The sequence below is a fragment of the Pleurodeles waltl genome, chromosome 5 (genome assembly GCF_031143425.1).
Source record: "Pleurodeles waltl isolate 20211129_DDA chromosome 5, aPleWal1.hap1.20221129, whole genome shotgun sequence".
Lineage (NCBI taxonomy): Eukaryota > Metazoa > Chordata > Amphibia > Caudata > Salamandridae > Pleurodeles > Pleurodeles waltl.
The window spans coordinates 1135004147-1135026146 of NC_090444.1; the positions used below are offsets into that span (position 1 = coordinate 1135004147).

The 22000-nt window shown below is 44.3% G+C and overlaps 1 protein-coding gene across 1 annotated transcript in view; it reads right to left on the reverse strand.

The window, feature by feature from the left end:
* Nucleotides 1-22000, reverse strand: part of LOC138296316 (amine sulfotransferase-like) — a 404226-nt gene that overhangs the window by 298863 nt on the left and 83363 nt on the right. Inside the window, exon 4 of the mRNA XM_069235349.1 lies at nucleotides 4293-4387. Coding sequence (XP_069091450.1) covers nucleotides 4293-4387 — 95 coding nt within the window. The remainder of the gene's footprint in view (nucleotides 1-4292; nucleotides 4388-22000) is intronic.

Sequence of the window (22000 nt, forward strand, 5' to 3'; positions counted from 1 at the left end):
CTCTTAACGTGTAATGGGACTAAGAAGTGTTTTTATAATAACACAGATGATGTTCTAAGAAAATGTGCCTACGTAAGGATGTGTATTTTCTACGAATGTTGGAGACTAAACTTCTACCACACTCACCGGCAATGCACCAAACTGTAGCCTTGACTGAAGCACAAAGTGATCAAGAATGTCTTGTTTGAGAACACAGTGCTGGGCTAAGCAAAAACAGTTAGATAGATTAAAATAAAACAAGACCATAAAACTATTGTAAAATAACAATGCGCAGCCGAATAAAATATATCTAGGTCAAAGTGCACAGCGGCCTAGTGTGTTAAACTAACGTGCATGGAGCTATAACTTAAATGGCTACACAACAGTATCCTATATGCCAATCTCTAAGGCACTTAGGGCCAGATGTAGCAAACGTTCGTGAGTTACAAATGGGTCGCAGTGCTATTTGCGACCTCGCAAAATGCGAAATGGGATGTACAAATCCCATTTTGGAGTACCAAATAGCGATGCGACCCATTACCGACTCGCAAAATTTGCAACATGATTTTGCGACTCGCAATTAGGAAGTCGCAAATTGCGAGTTGCAAACCGTACGCAAAAGCCAGTCGTAAATTGTGGCTAGTCGCAAAAAGCCCGTTTTGCACACCCAGATTACCACTGATTCAGAGCAGGTGATAACCAGAATATAAAAGGAGACCCAGAAGGCATCTGGGTTACTCAAAATGGCTGCATTATACGTGATTGCATGGAGGAGAAGAGTCCAGGCTGCCCAGCAGAGGAGGAGGAGGCAGAGACAGGAGAGGATATACCAAACCAGGCAGACACTATTTCAACAAACTGAGGATGAGATCTATGATAAATACAGACTGAGCAACACAGTTATCTTAGAGATAATTGAACTGCTGAAACCTCAGCTAGAACGCCAGACAATGCATGGAAGCGCCATCCCCACACATGTGCAAGTGCTATGCTCACTGGCCTCTTGGCCTTGGGTAGCTATCAGGGGGTGATTGCAGTGGCAGGTGGGGTATCCCAAAGTGCCCTCTCAAGATTCTTCAGATGTTTCCTAGATGCCATACTCGCACACATGTCCAGATATGTATACCTTCCCAGAAATGAGGCAGAAATGAACAGCACCAAGTTGGACTTCTACAGAATTGCCAACTTCCCACATGTAATAGGGTGTGTGGATGGGTCACATATACCAATTTGCCCACCAGCAAATCTGGAATATGTGTTCCGCAATAGGAAATGTACCTACTCACTAAACATCCAGGTGGTATGTGACGCCCATAATGTCATTACTGACATTGTGGCTAAATATCCAGGGAGTACACATGATGCATTCATATTCAGTCACAGTGGGATACACCAACGCCTAGAACGTGGGGAGTTTGGCGAAGGACATTTATTAGGTACCGGTGAGTACACTCTGAAGCCTTACATACATGTTCCTGCGCAACGCTGTGATGCCTTGCTAAATTTGCCTCTTTTGTCAAACAGGTGACAGTGTATATGCGCTGAGACCATGGATACTCACCCCATACCTAACACTTGGCAATCAGAATGAGAGCCGATACAACATTGGACATTGGCACATTGGCGAACCAGAGCTGTAATTGAGAGGATGTTCGGCTTGTTGAAGTCATGATTCCGATGCCTGCACAAAAGTGGAGGAGCACTTCAGTATGCTCCAGAAACAGCATGCAAGATAGTTGCCACCTGTGCCATCCTACACAGCATTGCCACCAGACGTGGGCTATATCTCACCCCTGACGATACAGATTCAGAGGATGAGGAGCAAGAGCTACCACACCGACAGCCTGGGGATAGAAGCATTGCAATGGAGGGCAGCCAGTGAGAGAACCACATAGCAACCCCCTACTTTGGCAGGTACTTGGCAACCATGAAAACACTCACTAATGTAAGAAACACATTGCCCAGTTGTGTAGTTCAACAAATTAACCTTTTTAATGCAGGACTATAATGTGAAAAAAATTGTCAACTATACTACAGAATGCAAAACAAAAGTGCGGCCACCATGGCTCACTCCAGGTTGATCCCCTGAGCCCTGCAGTGCACTGCTACTCCGCAACACACGTGAATCAGTGGCAGACACACTACTCATACTGGAGACCTCCTCACTGTCCTGCGGGGTATCCCCAATGCCCGTGGCTGCCTGTCTGGTCTCCAGCAGGTCCACTGCATGGCTGATGCGGCCAAGTCCTCGAGCCACATCGCCTGCAAAATGGCTTAGTTCCACTTGCAGGCTGACAGTGCGCCTTGAAGGGCAGGTTGTAGTGGTAGCCAGGTGCCCTATAGACACACCTAGCCTGTCTAAACGGTCAGCAGTGTTGCGCTCCCTGCACCGTGCTTGTGCCCTGTCAGCCACCAGTTTCCTGACCACGTTGTCTATGGAGGTAGTCAGGTTACCCAAGTGAGCTTTCATTGGAGTGAACTGGTTGCCCACATTTGCCAGCCCATGCGTGATTGTGTTCTGCAGTCTTGAAAGGTTACAGTTCATTAACTGCATTTGTCTATTTTGCAGCCGGTGACTCTGCAATAAGGATGCCTCCAGTCCCAACAAATCCTTATTGGTAACATCCTCCCTACGCACAGACTGCATTGTGCGACATCTAGGCACCGAGCTAGATGATCCCCGTGGTTGACTCTCTCTAGGCATTGGCCCCGGTGTCCCAATGGCTGCCTCTATACCCAGAGCAGGATCATCCATGTTCTCCTGTGCCGATTGGATGGGTGGTGTTGTCCTGCACTCCCCTGCGGTGTCTATGGGAGCCTCCTCCTGTGTGTCAGTGCCTTGATCCTCTCCCTGCACAGTGGCGCTGATGGGGGGGCTTTGTGGGACATAGGAGATACACTGTCAGTGTCGCACATATGTTTGATGCCTCAGAATAAACATTTCCCTATATTTGGACTATTGTACTACATTGCCCATAATGCACTGTTCTATAGGTTGCAAAACTGGGAATGGAGCTAATCTGGAGGTGCCTGCTGATGTGTGCATGGTGCATAGGCTGGTGTAAATACATTCATTTCGGTACCTACTTTTTGATTTTCCAGGTGCTGAACTTTCTAGGTCTCCAATGCCCAGTACAGCCTCCGGTTCCAGAGTTATCTCCACCATGGTTTTGATGGCTGTAAGGGGTGGTACAGTAGTTAGCCCTCCTCCAGTGCCATGCATCTCCCTCATGCGCTCTGCCACCCTCTCCTTGGTCCTGGAGTGAAGGTCATACCACCTTTTGCGGACCTCATCCAGGGTGTTGTGGCTGACACCAATGCCATTTATTTTGTTCAGGATGTCCTGCCAGATCTTCTTTTTGTGGCTGTCAGGGACACTCATTGCTGGCTTGCCAAATAATTCCTCATGGTGCAGGCAGCACTCCTCAGTGAGCACCTCCAACTCCTTCTCAGAAAACTTAAGTTTACGTTTTCTGCCTCCACTGGGTGTCTCCTTCTCCTGTGTAGCCATTGTTGCTGCAGCTCGTCTCACCTGGGTGTGGCTCTGCAGTTTGGGCTGGGTGGGCTCCTCCCTGTTCCAAGGGGATACTTCCTGGTTCTAATGTCATCACTCAGAACCAGGAAGTAGGTTTTTCATAAGTTTAATTTGCACCTTCGTGCAATTTGCGAGTCAGTCGCAATTTGCGACACAGGACCACGACCTTCGTGCAATTTGCGACCTCGCAAATTGCGAGGTCGCAAATTGCGGTGCAACTCTGCACCGAATCGCTATTTGCAATTGCGATTTTTCCTGGCATATCGTTTTGCGAGTCGGAAATAGCGATTCGCATGGAGTCGCCATTTTTTGCGTTCCTACATCTGGCCCTTCATTCTTTGATCTTTTGGAATACAAGATTTGTAGCTTACATTATCTGTTGTTGAATTGAAATGTTGATCCTTTCTCCACTGAACTCACTAAGAGTAAAGCTTTAGCTTCTTCAGTGCTGGTAAAGGGGTAACGCAAGGCTATGGTAAAGCAACCTTTGGTTTGCCTGTGTGGAAACTTCTTCCAAAGAGAATTGTGGAGCTGAACTAGAGCATGTATGTCTTTATGCACTCTCCCACATCAACCCCACAAGGCAAATATCTTCCACAATTGTTTTATTGTGCAACATGTTAGATACTGTAACATCAGTAAGGCTCATTTATATAATCTTAAAAAAGGATGTTTTAAGTACACATTCTAAGTAATAAAATGTAACTCAAATGCTTATTTTGCTAGCGGAAGACATTTGCCAAATTATTCTGATTAGAAGATTAATTAGTTGACCAACCTTCACCATATCCTCATATTGGAGGAAAAGTATATTAAACTCATCCTTGTGAGTATACCAGCCTTTAACATGATCAAACCAGGAGCCTGCGATCACTGTGAGAGAAAGAAGCCATGTTATTAGAACTGAAATAAAAGTACAGCAGTACCAATGCAGAACATCAGACGCAACATTAACTGAAGACTCACAAGTTAATAAGAAATCCCCAAAGGCCTCATGCTACCAAAGTTTTACCATATAATACAAAGAGAACTCATCACACCAAACAAAGTTAAGTATAACAAATATAGATATGGTTGGCACACACATTTTGAGTGTAGAGAGTTACAGAAATATAATAAGATTCTGTATTTAGTTCATACGTAAATCCATACATTCTTTTATTTCTTCACAATGAATGAGAAAGATGGTGCAGATGGTACAGTACTATAAAAAGGTAAATCAATGAACAGAACAGTATGGCCAACCAACACGTTTCGTCCACTGTAGACTTTCTCTTGGCTGAAACACTTGGGGGCATATTTATACTCCGTTTGCGCCGAATGTGCGTCAAAAATTTTGACGCACAATCAGCGCAAACGTTGCCCCATATTTAAACACTGACGCCCGAGCCGGCGCAAGGGAAAATTCCGCTATGTGCGATAGTTTCTGGATGCGGCAACCCGCCCTGCGTTAATGACATGCAGGGTAGGCGTTCCTGTCCAAAAAACGACGCACACAGCCGTGCGTCGTATTTATGCTTCCGGGCAAAAATGACTCCCGGCCGGGAGGCGGAGCAAAAAAATTACGCAAAGCACGAATAGCGTCAAAATTTAACGCCTGGGTCAGGGCAGGCGTTAAAATGGGGCAAACACACCTGTATTTAATCAGAACACACAGAACAAACAACAGAGCAGCAGAGCAGCAACAGAGAGACATGGAGGTGATTTTCATTCAGCGTGCACGTAGACGCAGAGCCCTGCAGCAACAACAGCAGCTACAACAACAACAGCAGGGACCCCAAAGGCAGTGCAGAAGGCAGGAGAGGATATTCCGCCCCAGAACAACCCTGCATGGCCTCAGGGAACGGAACATCATCCAGAGGTACCGGTTGAACTGGCAGGTCATTTAGCAGCTGCTGAGAAATATTGAACAGCAGTTGGCCCCCACTTTAGTGACACCCCGCACTATCCCAACAGAAACAAAGCTGCTTGCCGTACTTCACCTGCTGGCAAGTGGCTCGTTTCAGACAACTGGTGCCCTGGTTGGTGGAATATCCCAACCATCATTCTCTGCATTCCTGCCAAAAGTACTGGATGCCATCATTCGCCTGACACCCCTCCACATCTGCTTCCCTAACACACTGCAGAAGCAGCAGGAAACTAAACAGGGGTTCTACGCCATCAGTGGCTTCCCGCACGTCCTTGGTGCAATCGACTGCACACACGTACGCCTTGTGCCACCTGCTGCGAGTGAACACCTCTACCGCAACAGGAAGCACACACATTCCATCAACGTGCAGGCCATAGTCGATCACCAAGGATTGATCAGCAACATTGTGGCTAAATATCCTGGGAGTGTACATGACGCATTCATCTTCCGTCACAGCACCATCAACCAACACTTCCAGGATGGACGGTATGGCAATGGACTACTTGTTGGTAAGTACAAAAATCCTACTTATATACACACTGCACAGCAACCCTCTAGGACAAACAACACATACACCACAATAGCAACACCTAGCCAGGAACACACTGAGGTACTCACATCATTAGCCATGTTTCAGAAGTCACCATTGAACCTGTCACACATTTGATTTTACTCTACAGCTTAATGTGAAGACCTTAATGAGTGTGGTTGCCTAAATGTCACCTTGCAAATTGTAAGTCTCACAATAACCTGTACACTAATACATTGCATAAGTTTTAAGGTATGGGATGTCCTGGGTACTTTCACATGAACATGTTAACTACACTTTCATGTTTCAACTCTGCATGGAACTATCATCTCACCCCCAGTGAAGACACACGGACACCTGAATGACAAGTCACAATGCTAGGGAGGGCACACTGTACTGAAAAAACAAATACATACTGCTGACAAACGGTTAGCCAACAAACACTTGCTCAGCCAAGGAAAAAAACTCCATGCAAAAGTTTTTACCAACAACTATAGGTTGTCACATTAGTACACAAAAGAGTCACAGACAACACAAGACAACTACTGCCATCAAAGATCTGTACAACAGTGCCTCCTACATCTAATTGATCCCATTCTGTGTTTTTCTTTCAGCTGATCAGGGGTATGGCATCCAGCCTTGGATAATGACACCATTTGGGAACCCAAATACTGCTGCAGAGCGGGCATACAATGACGCCCACAAGAGGACACGCAGCATTGTTGAGCGGACCTTTGGGATCCTAAAGTCAAGGTTCCGCTGCCTTGACATAACTGGCGGTAGCCTACTCTATTCCCCAGAGATGGTCTGTAAGATCATACTCAGTTGTGCCATATTGCCCAATATTTGTGTAAAAAGGAACATTCCCCTCCTTGAACCGGACCCAGACATGTCTGAGGATGACGAAGAGGAGGACGCAGGCCTGCAACAGGAGGGGGAACAACCTAACACGGCAGCAGGAGTGCGTAGGCGCCAACAGCTTGTCAATAATTTTTTTTCATAATTTCTTATAACAACACTTATTGCACAATTGTAAATAAACACAGATAACAAACACCACATCATGTTTTGGCCTATGCATTTCTGACCACCTTTAGTTTGAAATTGCTGAAGAAGAATGTCGTCTCATTGAGCAAGAATGCTATAACAATCATCACACCAAAAAAAAACATCACAAATGTATGCACAGAGGGTAGGAGGTTACATGATACATTACCATCCACAGAGGCCAACAGGAGTACAAATGTGGCAATGACACATGCCTGATCCAGACACCGGAGACAGTCTCTCACCCAGCCCAAAAATGTAGATCATTTGAAAGTCTCATCACACGTGTTCAGAGACAGGGTGGGACCATCCATGTGTACGTGACCATGTCCTCAATGGCTTCTCTCAAGTGTTTGATATGAGCAATACCCAATTGGAACAACATTAGCTGCCACTAACTCATGAGGAGACCTTGAAGTTACAGTGACAACATACACCCAGACAGGTGATAGTGGATCCACATTCCCAAACACATATACATATATGTCATCAAATCAACCAAATATTTGAAAGCAGCCCATCACAGTAGTGTCCCAGTTTGAACCTAGCAGGAAGAATGTAAAATGCCACTAAACCAGGTAATGCAGAAAGGGCCACAGACATCAACAAAATATTTGTCATCAGCACATGAGGTACGCTGAGATTTTGCAAACATAGTCATTGGAAAATGGTATGCCAGATTGCTCCAAATCATCAATAGTGCAAACGTCAAATGGGCTAATGAGATGAATGAATGGTTAACAGTGATTCATACCATATGGCCTTACATTAGCCTGCTGCTGCAGGTTTTGCATAACAGAATAAATAAAAGCCATGGATACATTAGCTAATCTAGATGGGCAAACCCTCGGGTGCTGGGGGCCTAAGTCCACCTCTACCGCCCCCCAAAGATACAAGAATCTTGTACTTGTGAACTAAACACATGCATAAGGCACATGTGTGGGCTACATGTCAAAAGTAAAACAAAAATCAGAAACACAAATTCATAATAGGACATGGTTAGCCCCATAAAAACTGTAAGTGACTATTGCACTCCCTGTTCGGACTATAGATAAAAGCATCACCATCATAATTGTGGACACATTTTGGAGAAGGAATACATCATGGTATCCCATCCATCATTTCAAAATAGCCATCAGCAATTACCCAAAATATGTGTACAAATATGGTTAATACATTATTTAACGTATCATAACTATTACAGTGTGAATGCCTCCTATACATACAATAACGGACATGTGTCATAGCTAACCACAAATGTGTATCACATAGCACCGTTTGGCCATGACAAATCTCCTTCCCCAAGTTAAAAAAATGAAGACATAATTAAAAAATTGCTCAAATTTCCACGCATACAGCATGGGCGTCATAATTTTTTCACGTACAGGAGTGCACAGAATGCAGAGTCAAATATAAATTTTCATGAATGTTTCTTATATTTAGCCATGAAATTATAATTTTCATTTCACATTTTTTGACTCTGCATTCTGTGCACTCCTGTACGTGGAAAAAATATGACGCCCATGCTGTATGCGTGGTAAATTTGACGTAACATGGACAATATGTTGGACATGTCATGTACCTTATTAATTTATTAATTTTCATATCATATTTTTTGACTCTGCATTCTGTGTACTCCTGTACGTGGAAAAAATATGACGCCCATGCTGTATGCGTGGGAAATTTGACGGAACATGGACAATATGTTGGACATGTCATGTACCTTATTAATTTATTAATTTTCATATCATATTTTTTGACTCTGCATTATGTGCACTCCTGTACGTGGAAAAAATATGACGCCCATGCTGTATGCGTGGGAAATTTGACGCAACATGGACAATATGTTGGACATGTCATGTACCTTATTAATTTATTAATTTTCATATCATATTTTTGGACTCTGCATTCTGTGCACTCCTGTACGTGGAAAAAATATGACGCCCATGCTGTATGCGTGGGAAATTTGACACAACATGGACAATATGTTGGACGTCATGTACCTTATTAATTTATTAATTTTCATATCATATTTTTTGACTCTGCATTCTGTGCACTCCTGTAAGTGGAAAAAATATGACACCCATGCTGTATGCGTGGTAAATTTGACGCAACATGGACAATATGTTGGACATGTCATGTACCTTATTAATTTATTAATTTTCATATCATATTTTTTGACTCTGCATTATGTGCACTCCTGTACGTGGAAAAAATATGACGCCCATGCTGTATGCGTGGTAAATTTGACGCAACATGGACAATATGTTGGACATGTCATGTACCTTATTAATTTATTAATATTCATATCAAAATTTTTGACTCTGCATTATGTGCAATGTTATGCGTCAAAAAAAAATGACGCACATTGTGTATGCGTGAAAATATGACGCATAACTGGAAAATAAAAACGGCGGCCATTTTATGCAGGACGTGATGTAATAGGATATCCTGTTTACTAAATCTGTACTGGGAGTTAACTTTCACTTTCACTTTGCAGTCTCAGATTTATCTAGACTGTGTGATTGTGTGAAAGGTGTTGTCCTGTGTTTAACTGCTTTTGTGTCCTGTGTACCTTGTATTTTGTCTTTTTGTGATCCTAGTCTTGTTGCCTAATATTGTCTCAGTCTGTTTAGTCTAGTTTTGTCCAATCCTGTTTTTGTTTGTATTGTCTGTGGGAGTCTGTTCTGGGTAGTATAACTTTGGGGTTAGTTGGGCTATTTTTCTTTTTCCTTCACTACTCTACCTTTCCCCATTTCCCACTTTTACTTGTTTATTTAATTTTGCTCATTTTTTCTATTAATATGTCAGGTAGGCCTCGCCTTTCCAGGATGGGTGAGGATGAATTGGGGGGATTCATTTGGCTAGTTTGCCATTTCCTCCCACTCATGCTGGAGGCTGGGGGCCGTGTGATACAGGGGTATCACACGGAGGCACGGAAAGTCCGGTGGGGGAAGGTGCGCCATCACCTGGCCTGGGTGTATGGGAGCATGCGGAATGACCATCAATTAAAGCACCGCTGGGCAGATCTGATATCCAGGGAACAGGACCTGCTGGACCACCTGGGAATCAGGATTGGTGGCCATGTTGGTGAGTACAAATCAATTACATGTGAATAATAGAAATCTGTGTGGGGACATGTGATGATTGTTACCCAATCTGCTAGATAAGTAGCTGACTGTGTGTAATGCTAGGGAAACCTAGGCCCATATTTATACATTTCTATCCCCGATTTTGCGCCACATTTTCACGCAAAAACAGCGCCAACTTACGAAATAGAATTGTGTTTTGCTAGTTTGCGCCGTCTCTGCGTCAAAAAATGATGCAAATGCGGCGCTACAAAAGTATAAATATGTGCCCTAATTTGTATTTGTTGCACAATGTGTAGGAAGACCAATGCTAGCAGTCAGATGGCTCATGTTTTCAACACATACCAGATGCCTGTAGCTGTATGTAATGTAGTGTTGCATTTGTGTCAGACAAGCGACACGTTAATGCCTCTTTTTGAACTCTACAGGTCATATTGGCCAGTGAGTAAGTCATGTAGAAACAACATACCTACATATGTTGACGCCATGGCTAGACAGAACATTTGAAACCCATGATGATGCTATAAATGTGTGTTGCCTTCACGTCACATGAAGTTAGATATGTTGTCCACACATATGTCACATGTGTGTCTGGTTGCTGTGTGTTGAACATGTCCAACTAGCCTGTTTGATTGTGAGGGGTCATGCAGTCCTCAAGTAACCAGCTTTTGGATGTCTCTCTCGGATGCACATACTGAGATGTATGGAAGACAATATTGTTTGGGCATACTAATGGAGGGGTATCTTTGACAGCACCTGACTGTCCTGGCCACTGCATGTGTGTAGTAGGGTGTGTAACTGTAGCAGGAGACTCATCCAATGTTAATGTTGGATAAAAAGTCATCCATGCAGTATGAGCATGTGGGAAAGTGTATCATTACCATGTCATATTCACACAGTGTCATAGTAACTGCAATTATTTGTCAGTGCACCGAGTCTGAGTATATTCTTCCTTTCATGCTTTACAGGTGGACCAGCACCATACACCGTGGGAGAGGTGGCACATTTTGAGGACCCCGATACCTACAGTGAGTGTGGCCTGAGTGCTATTTTAATTGCTTGCTAGTGATGCATGATGGACTATTGTGTGTTCAACAGAATTCATGATTTGATGCGCTGGCCGTTCATTGGCATTGTTGCTTTAGTGGGATATCAAATAGCACTTCTGTTTCTGTAAACCAATACTTAGCCATCTCTCAGATTTAGGGGCTGTGGGTCATTCCAGTTGGGCCGCAATGAGGAATGGGATGAGTCATTTGGAATACACTGGTTAATGTAAGACTTGCTCGGGGACTTGGCATGAACTGAGTCTGCATATCAGACTGACATTCTCCCATATAGCTTTGGCAAATGGCTTTGATGAAATGTGCATCTTCCTAGTTGAGGATGGACTGTGTACACTGTAGGTTGGATCTTCCGGGGGCATGTACTTCCACAAGGTGAACTGGAAGTGTGTGTGACTTGAGTGCAATGGCCTAGGTGTTCTGTCGACTCATGATAATGGGTGTTCTTGCTCCTCTGTGTGTGTTGTAAAACATGCCTCACTGATAGTATGTGATGTTGGCCTAAGTCATAGCATTTTGACATGTGTGGACCTTGGATGTGACAATGTTTGGCTGACTCCAACGTGTTGCTAGCCCATCATAGGTGTTGTGTGTGAATGCACATACTTGTTGAACTTTCTATACACTCCTGGGTGTGCATTGAACATGGGATTGTTGGTTGTTCTTCCCACACCACCCTCAAAGACTGCCATGTTAATGTGAAACAGGGTACCTAGGACTGTAGCAACCAGTATGTTACACGTACTTGTGACCTTTTGCGACTTGATTTAGAACCTAGGGCCAGATGTAGCAAACTGTTTACAAGTTGCAAATGGCATAAATTGCTCTTTGTGAGTTGCAAACGTCTGTTTGCTATGCAGAAATGTATTTTGTGATTCTGAACATACTTGCAAAATGCATTTCCAACTCGCAAATAGGAAGGGGTTTTCCCGTCCTATTTGCGACTCGCAGTGGTATGCAATTCCATTTGCAACCGAGTACGTGGTCGCAAAGGGAGTCGCAGTTACCATCCACTTGAAGTGGATGGTAACCCACTTGCTAACTGGAAGGGGTCCCCATTGGAACCCTTCCCCTTTGTGAGTGGACCCAAACATTTTTTACAAAACAGCCAGTGGTCCAAGGGACCACTACCTGCCCTGAAATAATCCAAGATTGAAGATTTTTTTTTTTTTTATAAGTGCAGCTCGTTTTCCTTTCAGGTAAACGGCCTACACTTGGGAAAAAATAACCAGCTTTATTTAAAAGCAGTCACGGCCATGGAGGTCTGCTGTTCCCAGCAGGCCTCCATCCCCGTGAGTGCCCATAGTCGCTAAGGGGGCGCAACTTGGGACCCACCTCATTGATGTTAATGAGGTGGGTCTTAGCGACCCCATAGCGACTCGCAGACGGTGTCGGAGACACCGTTCTGCATAGCAAATTGCAAATCGCAATTTTCCATCTTCCTACATCTGGCCCCTAGTGTACACATTCGGTTATGGCCCATGGGTTTAATATTAGCACACAACAAATTACAAATGGCATTGAGTGAGGATTGTGATAGTTATCACATAGAGTGACATATGTAGTGAAGTCAGTATGCGGAAGAGGTGCAGCCATAGTGTCAGATGCCTTAGGTATAATTTGGATGAGTAGTTTAGGGTGATGTCATCCATCATGTAGAGACATGGATATGCTAGGTGTGATATGCCCTTATGTATGCAGGCTTCACATGTACTTCTTCTGAGCCTTTCAGTGAACTATGTTGTGACAATTGCTGCAACCAATACATTTCTAGTAATGTACAAATAACCCATTGTGCTATTCCACCCAATGCAATTCCAAAGGTAAATATTTGCCTTTTCTCTTCACAGCTGCAAACATGAGTGCCACAGATCAACACCATTTTGAGAGGCGTGCCATGAGATACAGGCACATCCTGCAGGTGCAGTGTGGGTACCGGAGGATGGCCCGCAAATATCATTCGGATCGGGCCTCCGGGGCGTGGTGGGCCACACCACAGGCTCCGCCTACATTGCCAACAACAGCCACCAACACCACATCCACCAGGTCTCACCAAGTGGCCCCAGCAACGTCGGGAACAATAGACCCTGGCTCTTCCTCCAGACCTGGACCCAGCCGTGTTGTAATACCAGGACAGTCCAGTGGGCAACCAACTCCTGGCACAACCTCAACCTTGGCCGGCACACAAACAACATCAGCCCCTCCTGTGGACCCAGCCGCCTTCCTGGCATTAAGTAGAAAATTGGACAAGCTTGTCAATAAGGTGGACAACCTGAGCCAGGATGTGGCCTATATTAAAAAAGGGTCAGCTCCATCAGGCGGACCCTACGGAGGGCGAACCTGTAGGACTTTTGCCCTGTTGAACTTTTACCCCTCCCCTCTCTCCTCTTTCCTATTTTCTACTGATAGTTGGGTTTTGGGGATTAGTATTAGGTAAGTATAGGTAATTAGCTTAGTTAGTGTTAGGGAAGAGGGTGGGGGGTCCTTATTCTTTCTATCTTTATTTTTTGTGTGGGTTGGTGGGTGGGGCAATGTTGGGATTCCTGTTTAAAAAAAAAAAAAAAATATATACAAAAAATTACAAAAAAATATATGTTTGTTTAGAATAGTATAGTATGTGTGTAGGTTAGTAAGTGTTGTCCTGCACGTGTCCTGTCTCATAATGGTGGGTGGGGGGTTGATGTTTAGATCGTTTCGTTACATGTGTAGAGTAAGTTTAGCTTAGGTTAGTTAGGGACAGTTGTGGGTTAGTAGTAGTCAGGTTAGATTAGTGTAGGTTTACCTTTCCCTTAGTTGCCTCTTGTGTTACTCAATAGAAATAAATATATAGTTAACCCTTTACATGATGCGTTAGGTGCTACTTTATCATGGCCTTGACATCAGTGTAGCTGAATGTTTTAGTATGACATTTGTGTCCTATGCTCGCCATCCCCAGGAAATTGAGGTTTAACATGCCAGCTACCCGTGTGCTAACTTGGTAAGTATCCACCATTTGGGAGAACCACCATTGGTAGTTTGCATTGATCACCAAGGTTTTGTGTTGGTGTGTATCCTACTTCACAAAGAGTGCTTTCAGACTTGTTATTGTGGGTAAATTGATAGGTCAGACTGCAGTGTGAAGTTCAGGGAGATCTTTGTAGATGAGGAGTTGTTCACACTCTTGTCTTGTTGCTTTCATTGCTGACCTACATCATGTGTGTACTAATTCTGCATGACTTTCCTTCATGGAAGTATACTCCGAAAGGGTGATTGATGCAGTGTAATTTGTTAATGTTTCCTTACATTTTGCGGCATAATTTCTTATTTTAGTATTGCATGGTGCCTACATTTCTCAGCCACCATTAGTTGTCTAGAATAGCTATAGATGGTGCATCATTCTGTCCAATGTGAATGTTATCTGTTCCATGTCTTCTTCTTCTGATGTGTGTGTTGCCTGGTTTGTCCTTGTTGTTGTTAGTTCTGAAGGGGCAACACACACCTCAGTGTTAGAAGACATGGAGGCAGACATCCCGGGGGCTGCTCCCTGTGGAGTTATGAAGGGCAGTACTGCAGCAAGGAGGGCCTGCTGGTTTTTGAGAATGGCAGCCACATCACGATGGTAGGCAGCCAGGTCGGCCCTGAGGGGTTCTATGTTGCATTCGTGCACACGTTGACTGGATTGCAGTTGTAGGTGTTGTGTCAACTGGATGACAGCTGTGCAGATTTCCTTCTGTGTTTTGGCAAGTTCCTGCAAGAGAGATGTTCGGGCTTGCATAGCAGCTGCCTGATCAGCAGAAGACATCATGCACGAACGCACCCCCTCAAGGCTGGCTGCCATAGTTTGCATCCCCACCCGCACCTCCTTGGCCAGCTCCCGCTGTACCCCAACGACGGTTCTTTCGAAGCTGGTGCCAGTGTCGTCAGAGTCCTCAGCTGTGTTGGAGCTGGCAGGTCTTACAATTGGGGTGGCGGGTGATTCTACTGTGGTGGCTGCTTCTTATGTGCTCCTCCTTGTGACTGAAGGTGGGGTTTGGAGGCTTTCAAGGACCATTTGGATGGTCTCCTGTGGAATGTTTATGGGCTCGTCATCCATGTCATCAGGGAAATCAGGGACAGGCATATCGGCAGGAGATCCATATGCCTCTGCAATGAAACAGGGTACAATTAGTGTGTCTGTGTTGTGACAATTTTGCACTAAGATACAAGCCTTTGGATGCCTTAACTTTGTGCTCTGTTTTTGTCTTGGTATCTGCTGTCCTTCATATTGGCATTGTTGTAGGCCTATGGCCCACCTGTGTGTCACATGTATGATATAGAGCTATCAGACTTGTCTGCCTAATCGCCTCTAGGTGTTGCTTTGTAAAAATTTAGGAATAGGCATGTTTTTGTCCTACTCCTCCCTCCGTGTTTAACTATTGTTATGGAGGGACATTTTGTTGGGTGGGCTCTCATTATCCTACATGAGATTACTGGCTTTCTAGGCAGCAGGATAGATAATGGTGTGGGGGACTAAGTCTGACACACTTGTAATGAACTCTGTCACCCTGATTCTTTCTTTTTGCTCTGGCTCACTAGCAGTGCCTCTGGTCTCCCACAGCAGAGGAATGATTAGACATCCGAGCGCATGACATCTTTGGAACTTCTCAGGGAAGTCGTGGTCACTCAGATCCTACACAATTCTCTCTTTTCCAGTATGTTCTCATACACAAATGACAAAGACAGTATTTGTTTAATATGATGATTTCATTGTACAACTGACTTGTAGATATTTAGGTGTGAGCCACAATAACCCAAACAATACAAACTGTTAGAATTGAAATAGTCAGCAGGAGAGTAAAACATTAGTACAAAGCTATCATGGTGCCTAACTGTTTCTACTATCCCTCTGCTTGTTCTATTTATAGCACAGCATGTTAAGCTTCGAGCTTGTCTGTCTGAATCACTGGGGAGACATCATCCCTCATATCAGAGCAATGGCCTGTGATCTGGTTCTGCATCTGCAGCAAGGCAGGCAGCGTCTAGTTGTGGTTCTCTGTTTGGAAACTCCCTCTTGCGTGTCTTGGGACAAGGAAGTGATTTTATAAGTAATATGTCATCGTGATGACAAAGTGTCCCTACGCAGGAATGCCAAATCTTAACCCCTACCACGTCTATCGGCAATGTACCAGACTGTATCCTTGACTGGGGCACAGAGTGAATATGTTCTGGCAAACTCCAGTGCTGAAGTAGGCAAAACAGTGTGATTTGACTAATAAACAACACCGTAGGACTGGCTATTGGCTAAATTAACTGATAGGAAGGCTAATAAAAAGCATTTAGTGCAAAGTGCTCTGAGGCTCTTAGATGTGAGCAAATGCGTTAAAGTACATTCAGGGCAAGGTGCACAAAGGCCTAAAGCCTGAAGCTAATGCGCAAAGTATACGTTACACTTACAACACTACACTTTGACTGACTGTGGGTGTTGTGAATGCCCTGGCAGCACACTTGCCTCTCAGGACCTGCCCCAAACACTTTTTATTCACATTGCCCGAAATGTACATGTGACGTGGCATATCCTATGCATGTCAATGTTAGGATGTGGTATGGATGTAAACATTGTTGATGTTTGAAGATGATGTTGGGTCATGTGTGTTTAATTGGATTGGCCTGTTTATCGTATGAAGGTTCTATTTGGTTGTCAGACTGTGCAGGTGTGTTTCAGTGACCAGTTGCCTGTGTCCCCTCCTCAATGTTGTTGTCTGAGCAGTATGACATTAGTGATGTTGCCTTGTTAGCCAGGCACGTGAGAGACCCTGACGTATGCAGCATGTGGGTGTCCTTAGTGCTGTGTGGCTCCTATTGCTGTTTACTTTGGCTTATGTATGTGTCAAGTATGGACATTCGGCATTTGAGTGTACTGGTGCCTTTGTCTTATTTCTATGAATAGTTGCAGATGTCATCCTCACCCCCTAATTTAGGTATGTATGTTCCATGGGGAGGGTCCTGCCATTTGGTACTATAGCTGCACAGAGATGAGAGGTGTTATTGTCAACTGTTGTCGCAGTTACATTGCAGTTGTTGTTTTGGCTACTGCATTACTGATAGGGACCTAGTTGATGTAGGATAGATTTTGCAAGACAAGTGCCTGGATGTGAGTTTGACGTAGTGGCCTTCACACCTGTCGCTGCTTTCCCTTGGCTCTATTGTTGTACTTACAGGATGGCCCCATGGGACTGTTGTTGGTGCTGTATTTTGTCGTGCCCCAGATTCAGTCTGTGCTGGGCATGCCCCCCTGCCGTGCCCCTTTACACATGCCACTTCATATATGTGCTGACTTACATGCATTGTGTAGTAGGTATCCCCCCCCCTGCTTACAGTCCCCATTATTGCATTTTTATTCCCCATGCGACTTACCCTGCATGTGCGTTGTCTCGTGGTAGTCTGCGCTGTCCTGTCCTTGAATCCCTGTGACGATCTCCTCAGGGATGACGGCTGCGACCATCTCCTCCATGTGGTCCAGGGCCTCCTGGTGTGCTGGACTCCCCCCTCCAGTCTGCATTGCTGCCTTCCTGTTCCTGGCCATTTTTTCTTTTGTCCTACGTTTGCAGTCATGCCAGCGTTTCTTACACTCGGTGATTGTCCGGCGTTCTTCAGCCACACTGTTTATCTTGTCCACAATGTGTTTCCATATGGCCTCTCTCCTACTGATAGGCAATTTAGAGGTGATGAACAATTGGTGCTGGTGTTCCGTCACCTCTTTCACCAGGATTTCCTGCTCCTCTGCACTGAAGCAACACTTTCTTTTTTTTCTGAAAATGTCCTGGTTCCGGTATGGATCCTCCTGGCTGGTTCCAGGTCTGCTGTCATCCTCCTGGGGTCTGTAGTGGCATCTGGGATCCATTTTGGCTCTCCTCTGCTGAAAGGGCAGTTTTCGCGGGTAAATTTTACGCAATAGTGTGAAAAAAAAACAACGCTTTCCGGGTTGCGCTGTCGTAAATCGACCCACAGTGATTTGCGTCGCGTTAACGTTGGTTTCCTTTATGACGTGACGCCGCTGTGTGCGTCACGAAATAATGACTCCCACCTGTTGGTTGCGCCGTCGCGCGTCAAAGTATAAATTTGACGCCCGCACGGTGCTTCGAAATGGCATTAGCCGGCGCTAATTGTTTTGACGCAAAACTGTGTTAGCGCAGTTTTGCGTCAAAAAGTATAAATATGGCCCTTGATTTACTAAGTGAAAATCCAGGAAGTGGTAAGCCTGGTGTATTCTAAATGGACCAGATGTACCTAATTCAAGATGTCCAAGTGGTTATCTTTTTAAGGTTGGCTAAGTCTCAGATAAAGCAACAAATGTAGGTGGAGAAGCCGAGTAGAAGCTCAAATAAAAGTAAGTAGAATCAAAAAACACCCTGCAGAAAGGTATGCTCAAGTATTGAAAATGGGGAGAAAATCAGGCCCTGATCCGATAGATAATGTGCCTGTTGCCAGGATTGATAGGTGACGGTTGTTCATGTGGCTAGGATAAGCCACTACGAAGTGCACAAATCTGCTGTATTGTTAAAGACATGCCATTTTGCACGGAGTATTGAAGGTGTCTTCAATGAAAAAATATTGAAGACCTGAATTCACATCAACAATAAGTAGTTTCGCCTCTGACACCCTCCCACAATGATCTTTCCTCAAACTCACCTCTTGCAGATCTTGCCAACACCCTCATTTCCTTAAATGTTACTTCCAATGAAGATAATGTGTGAAGAATTAGTGGAGTTTGGTGTTACCACTTCAATGAACAGCATGTAGGTAATACATCCATTGCCCTAGTCTGTCACTTTGAGCAACACAAGGAGGCTGACTGGCAGGATGTGTTTTCAAATTGGCAAACAGTGCACAACCCTGAGAAGAATATGTTGAAGGAACCCTAGATTGACACATTTCAGCTGCAGCTGTGGGAAACAATAATTCAATGTGAGCACACTAGAGTGTTTTCTTCCAAGGATAATGTTTCTATTGTAATTAGACTTTAGCTCTGCTTGACTAATTTTGATTTTTGTAACTTTCTACCTGGACCCTAATTGACTTACCGTATTGGCTGTTGACCTCAAACTGATCCTACTCAGTATGTGACATAGTGAACTGTTTGGCAAGCACAACATTTCCAGGAAAGGTCTTTGCGCACATCTGATTCACGCTCAAGTCGTTGTGGAGTGAGTCATCACAGAATGTGCACGGTAACTAGTTTGTGCTGCATGTAGACCAAGTATGAGTTTTGGTGGTAGCACGTCATCACACTGGAAACCGAGCCAGCCACTGCTTCTTCCAGAAATCTATTCAGCACATCATTGTGGAACACTAAGGAAAATCGTGTCATCTCTAAGACTAGAAAATGTACTTGTGTGGCTAAACATACATTCGTGTATTTTGCTCAATATTGTTTTACGTGCAGGTTTTTTTCGTCTCTCTTTCCTTCCTTCACTTTTACAGCCACGTTGGTAATTCTTGAACATGCAAAATGTTACTCCTTCTCCTTTCTTGGAGGAATCTGGCAATCCTAAACTGTAGTGTCATTTGATCAGTTCTCTTAATGATTAACTAGGAGCTATAGATGGATTAACGTACAGGGCAGAAAGGAAGAAAAATCTATTGTTTTATTATTTGGGAAAAATGGACTGGCGGTTTATGATCAGTTCCAACTTCAACAACATGTGAAGGTGATGGAGACCTAGATGATTTCCAGATAGCCATGAACAACTTTAAAATATGTTGAAGGCCAGAAAAACGTGGTTGTGCATAGACACGTTTTTACTGGAGCAAAAATACCCGATGCACCAGTTGAAGCATTTGTCACAGCTTTGAAACCTGGCTTTAGCAAGTTTTGACGGGTTTAGAGATCAGATTGTAGCTTGATTCAACTCCAAGTCTTTCCAGGAAAGTCTATTGTTATTAAAATGCAACACTGCAAAAAAGTGCTTGATGTAGTTAAAAGAATTGACACCTCTGAAGAGTATATCACAACTCTTAAAACTGGGTTGGCCACTCATCAAATCTCAGGTGCCAATGATGTAAAAAAAAAATATATATAGAGAGAAACCATTTGGAAGTTGGATAATTTAGTACTAGTACAGTGTGCAGAAGCATAAGAAACATCAATGAATGAAGTATTGTCGAGGAAACCTGCAATGATTTAGGCCCTCATTATGACTTTGGCGGTCTTGTCAAAAGACTGCTGAAGCCGCGGGCGCCAACATACCTCCAGTGCTGGCAGTATGCGTGGCACCCAATTATGACTTTTCTGCTGGGCCAGGTCACATCAACATTGAAGCTGGCTCGTAATAGAGCCGGCGGTAATGTTGATGTGCAGCCGGTGCAGCAGCACCCTTCGCGCATTTCACTGCCCGTAGTTCGGGAAGTGACATGCGCAATGGGGCTGTGCCTGGGGGCCCCTGCACTGCCTATGCCAAGTGCATGGGACCCCATAGGCACCCCAACTCCCCCTTACCGCCAGCCTTTTTATGGTGGTGTTTACCACCATGGCAGGCTGGCTGTTGGGGACTCATAATCCCCAGGCCAGCACTGCTTGCAGCGCTGCTCTGGTGGATTACGACAGCACGACTGCAGCCTGGCAGTGTCCTGGTGGGACCGGCGGTATGACCGTGGCATATGCGCCACAGTCAAAATACGATAGCAGACCACCGCCAGCCTGTTGGCGGTAGTACCACCAGGGTTCCGCTGTCCATCCGGGTCATAATGCCCCCATAAGTGTGTAGCGATATCAGATAGGTAACATTGGCCACTGAAGTAATTGCAACAAGTGGCAGTTCGTTAGTTGAAAAAGGTGTCAGTCTTAACATATTTGTAACCATTGATGGTAAAGAAATTGAATTGTTAGTGGACGCTGGCGTGAAGATCACTATAATTTCATGTCAAATCATAATCAAGACTGGGATCAAAACCTGTTTTAACTTCTTGAGGTTACTAAAGTGGCCTTTGAAGGCATTAAAATGGATTTATTCTGTTACTCCTGGGTAAATACAGCAATTCCAGACAGAAATATCAAGGGTAAAGGTGCATGTGGTGAAGAAAGGGTATTATATATGCTCAGGTCATGTCATTTGACAGATTTTAGTATGGTATTGAGAAAAAGACAAGAGTAACCATTTTACTAGTTGAGGAAAACCGTGTTCACTGCTGAGAGGAGACATTCAAGAATGTATATGAAGCAAATTGAGAAAATCATCAATTACACATATGCAATCAAGATGAAGAAATGTTACTGTCAAATAAAGCACAAACTGAGATGCATTCTCCGCAGTATTTGAATAATGTTGGATGCAAAAATTAACTACATGATTAAGCAGGGCATCACTGGACCTGAAGAGGCCACTGTATTGTTTTTATTAGTAGTTTTCTAGGTACAGTGATACTACTCCAGAGTCTATTTAAAAGCACAGGAATCAAAAAGAACCTTCGTCTCTTCCCTCCCTCATTGATCCCTTTCATGCAACCAAGTTGTGTGGTCCAATGCAAAGCGTACATCACGATCGTTGTGTACTGCCATGGTCTGCTCTTCCTGAAAATGTCCTGACTTTGACATCTCTGTCTATTTCAGCAGCATAATGGCCAGGCTGCTGTTTATCTCTGTCAGTGTATCCTGAGTTAGCAGATAGACCTGCATCAGAACACCAGATGTCCTTGGATCTTTGTGCCGGAGGTAGGATGGTATAATAGAGGTCAAAATATTAGTTACAGAAAATTAGGTCTTCCACCCATTATTTTACATGTGTGTGCCCTGCCCCAGACACAGGTCACTCTCTCTTTTAGCCATCAGCAAATTATGGAGATTAATCTCCACATTGTCGCCGCCAGTCTCTTTGGTATATCCTAGCGGTGCCA